The 3,764-nt window shown below is 39.9% G+C and overlaps 1 protein-coding gene across 1 annotated transcript; it reads left to right on the top strand.

The window, feature by feature from the left end:
* The first annotated feature begins 252 nt into the window (after positions 1 to 252).
* LOC119736427 lies at positions 253 to 3,299 on the top strand. Its single transcript, XM_038210446.1, has 4 exons — positions 253 to 700; positions 1,278 to 1,517; positions 1,857 to 2,018; positions 3,280 to 3,299. Exons 1-4 carry the CDS (start codon positions 253 to 255, stop codon positions 3,297 to 3,299), a joined length of 870 nt encoding a protein of 289 aa, XP_038066374.1.
* Positions 3,300 to 3,764: the final 465 nt, after the last annotated feature.

Genomic DNA, 3,764 nt, shown 5'->3' with positions numbered 1-3,764 from the left:
AGTTTAAGATCAATTCATTTTATTCATGATCAACAGGGTCTTCTTTTTTGGTCTTCTTCTTGGTCGTCTTCATCATTCAAGGGATTCATTTGGATCTTTCCCTGTTTCTTATTTGGATCTTCATTTGAATTATTTTGTACAATTGGAGAAAGTGAATTTATAATAATTAAAACTCAATCAAGTGAATCAGCGTAAACAACCGTCTGAGTGTTCAAGTTCAATTCTACCTACTGTCAACCTTACTCTTTCTTCATGAGGGTGAACCTGACCACCCTTATCATCGTGGGGGTTGCCACCTTGCGACATAAGAATAATTGGTTCATTATCCCAATTAAAGTTGTTTCCGTGGTGGCTATTAGCATCCAAGCAAGTAATATCCAGGATGGAGCCATCTTCCTAGAGCGAGGCCACCCTGGCATCGTGTCCTGCCCTCCCGTCGCATCCGGACGAATCCCGCTGGATCAGATCGAAGTCATATACTGGTACTTCACAGGAGTACGAGATGAAGACATCTTGATCTCCTACTTCCTAGGGAACGTCGCTCCACAAAACGGCATCCCCGAGGGCGTGTATGACATCAACGGAAACTTCTCTCTGGTTATTGAGAACGTCACCGACTCAGATGAAGGGACCTACTACTGTAGGGTCAAACCGAAGTTAAAAGTGATGGTTGATGGGCACGTGACTAAGCGTGTCAGAGGTGAGAAGGTTAGCGATTAGTAAATAATATTATTCATACGTTGGAGAGAAGCAATGTTTTGTTCAACTCAGTTTTAAAGGGACACTAGGTCCTGGAACAGCCCGATTGGGCTACAAAACGCGCTTTGAGCGAGATGATGATAATCAGAAATAACATTTAAAAGTAGGATATAAACATCCACACAACTATCCTTTCAAAACTGGGTGTTTTTGTGTTATTCCTGTATTATGCATGCGAGAACAAATTTCGGGGTCCACTTATGCCACCCCATGAATTCGAGCTGTTTGGATGCTAGTTGTGATTTCATTCGTACGCGTAAAGTGATCGCCTTTTGCGGACGTTGAAGAAACAACAATTCGTACTCCGTCATGTCCGATGTAAACAAGCGGGTGTTTTCGTCTTTTCTCGGGAACGGTAAGACATTAGGTAGGTTTCCTTTCAACAAGATGTTTGAAATAGGCTAAGTAAACAACCCAAAACATACATTTGTCGGGGATTTCAGGACCTAGTGCCCCTTTAAACCAATATTTTCTGAAGGACGAAAACGTTTAAAGGAAATGACAATTTTAGCAAACAGCCAAGTTTAGAAGCCAACGTTATTGTGTAGTATCTCCCAAGGAGCCGTTTCCCGACGTGACTCAATGCACTGAACGCATCACCGAGACTGCGTGCGAGGCAGAGTTGCCGAACGACATCAAGAAACTAATGCTGACCTGCATCGTAAGGGATACCAAGCCTGCCGTGGCTCTCCGATGGCTGCTTGAGTATAGTGACGGCGACACACAACTCATCAGCGACAGGTTCACCGTACAACCGAGTAAGTAGAGGGTGTGATCGAATCTCGAGTGCCCCGTCCCCCGGTAAAATTAGAAAGTAACACTTGTTTGAATTGAATCATAATGTAGGCCTACGAGGTGAATTTTAATTAGGACATATGCTTCAAGATGTCTTTTCATTTGTCTACATGGAAGCATGATTTCAATGTTAAGGTAATATTGCACGGCGTTGCTTTTAAGGGAAGGATTCTCATAAACTTATTTCTACAGATAAATCCAGCCCAGACGAACATTATTACAACACATCATGTAGGCAAGCTGATGCAATTGTCTTTTATTTCAGCCTGAGAAAAATATCTGTTTTTGCGTGTGTTACCTAGGTGAGTATTCGGTGAACACCTTCACCACTTCAGCATCAATCCCAATTATAACGAGTAGTGACAAGTCCATGTACAGATGTCAAGCATACGGGGAGGCTCTGGGCGCCAGGAATGGTAGCCATGTGACGGTGACAACTGTCTATCATCCCCTTCAAACAACACGTGAGCCTGGATATTGATTGCTTTGTAGGGTAGCACTGGGTACCTACAGTGCTGGGTCATGCAGATATGACCCGAAATTACCGTAATAGAGATCAAATTCGACCCAATACTTTTTAGGGTCAAAAACACGTTTTGAATTTGACCCAGAAAAGTGTCAATTTGTCCCTGGCAGGCATGGGTTCTAATTTCGGCCGAGTCAGATCTGACCCGGGCATGACTCCTCACAGTTACAGACGATCTATATAGTGACAGTTGTTTCGTAGAACGTCTGCTTTCGATGCAACTTCATAATAATACTATATTAAATATGTTTTAATAAATTTGAAATAGATTTAAATAATACTATATTATAGTTTTATTTAAATAGCCTGTTCCTGGATATGGGCCTAGCCTTTATTTGAGATTTAAAAAAAATGGTATTTTATATTTATTCGTATACTTTGATGATAATATTTTTGTTTGTCGGATCTCTCGTCCATATTGTACACATTCGATGTCAACATTATTTATTTTACCATGGTTACCGTTACTTAATAAATATAAAAGCAATGCGCAATCAATATAGTACCATAATTGTGATGTCAAAAGAGGTTGCATCAGAACTATAACAGTTGCCTTTACATTACTAAAAGTAAATCGTTCCATTTGACGGCTGAATCACACACATACAAATTCTGTCATCAAATGAATCGAATCATATTAATTTTTTAACGAATTTCCACAAATTATTTCCAGATTTTAAATCAGTTCAATCTACCACAACTGTAACGGTGATGGCTGAGTTGGACTTTAATTCTACAGTAAAAGACACTCCAGATAGCTCTCAAAATGCCGTGATTGGGCTCACAGTTGCTTTGTGCTTGTCATTAGCTGTCATCGTCGGTTTGGTTATTGCTGTCTGCAAGGTAAATCGGGGCATGTGCCCGATCAGGATAAATTTGCTGAACGTTTTTCTGAATTGCTATAACTGTAAGTACAGTTTGGGTTTCAAACTTGAATGCAAAAAGTTTGTAACGACGTCATATTGAGTTTGCGCATTCAACAAGTTGTCGACTCATGATCCAGGAATAATGCTCTGGATCTTCAGTGTCTGTCTTGTTAATGATGGCCGCTGATTAGGTAAAGTTAAAAAAAAAGAGAGTATTAAAAACGAGCAGACCAAGGATTTCAAAAATATTAAAGGAGCTAAGTTGTTTTGTACGTTGTATTGTTTACGGACTCATATACTACATTCTGTGGTATATTGTCATTGTCGTTTCAGATATCGATGAGGAAACCTAGACAAAACAATGACATCGAGGTACGAAAACACTTTCTAGTAGTCTAGTATCTCTAGACAGCCTAATACCCCAGCACGCTTATACAGGTAGTGATATCATTTTTTATTAAAGGGAATATACAACATTTGCAAACATCGAAAAATTAAATTACCAAGTTTTTACGAAATACCTTAATAGGATGTTGGTAAATGACAGTCTAAAGCATCCTGTAAAATTATGGCACCTGGTATACTGTCATTTTCAAGAAAAGTGGTATTTTTGTATCAATTTCCAACGCTGATCGGCCGATCAGCGTTGGAAACAACTGGCTTTTTTTCAAATACTGGCCCCAATTGACCATTGCACTTGTTTGCAATCGATAACAAATCTATGAACGGGTACGAGCCAGCTAGACTGGTTCCCTGACCTTACAATTCCCCAATGTATGTAAACTGCTCTGTTTCTTCTTATATGGAGTCAGGGAACC

Source organism: Patiria miniata, unplaced genomic scaffold, assembly GCF_015706575.1.
Source record: "Patiria miniata isolate m_02_andy unplaced genomic scaffold, ASM1570657v1 HiC_scaffold_3, whole genome shotgun sequence".
In the NCBI taxonomy this organism is placed as follows: domain Eukaryota; kingdom Metazoa; phylum Echinodermata; class Asteroidea; order Valvatida; family Asterinidae; genus Patiria; species Patiria miniata.
Note: the sequence above shows the minus strand (reverse complement) of the source record. Positions and strands in the feature narration are given on the sequence as shown.

What these genes read in the sequence shown, in the direction of transcription:
- LOC119736427 (XM_038210446.1), top strand. Translation starts at nt 253, where the DNA reads ATGAGGGTGAACCTGACCACCCTTATCATCGTGGGGGTTGCCACCTTG. An exon ending in CGTGACTAAGCGTGTCAGAG is followed by an intron (nt 701 to 1,277) that starts GTGAGAAGGTTA and finishes TTTAGCAAACAG; the next exon opens with CCAAGTTTAGAAGCCAACGT. An exon ending in CAGGTTCACCGTACAACCGA is followed by an intron (nt 1,518 to 1,856) that starts GTAAGTAGAGGG and finishes TGTGTTACCTAG; the next exon opens with GTGAGTATTCGGTGAACACC.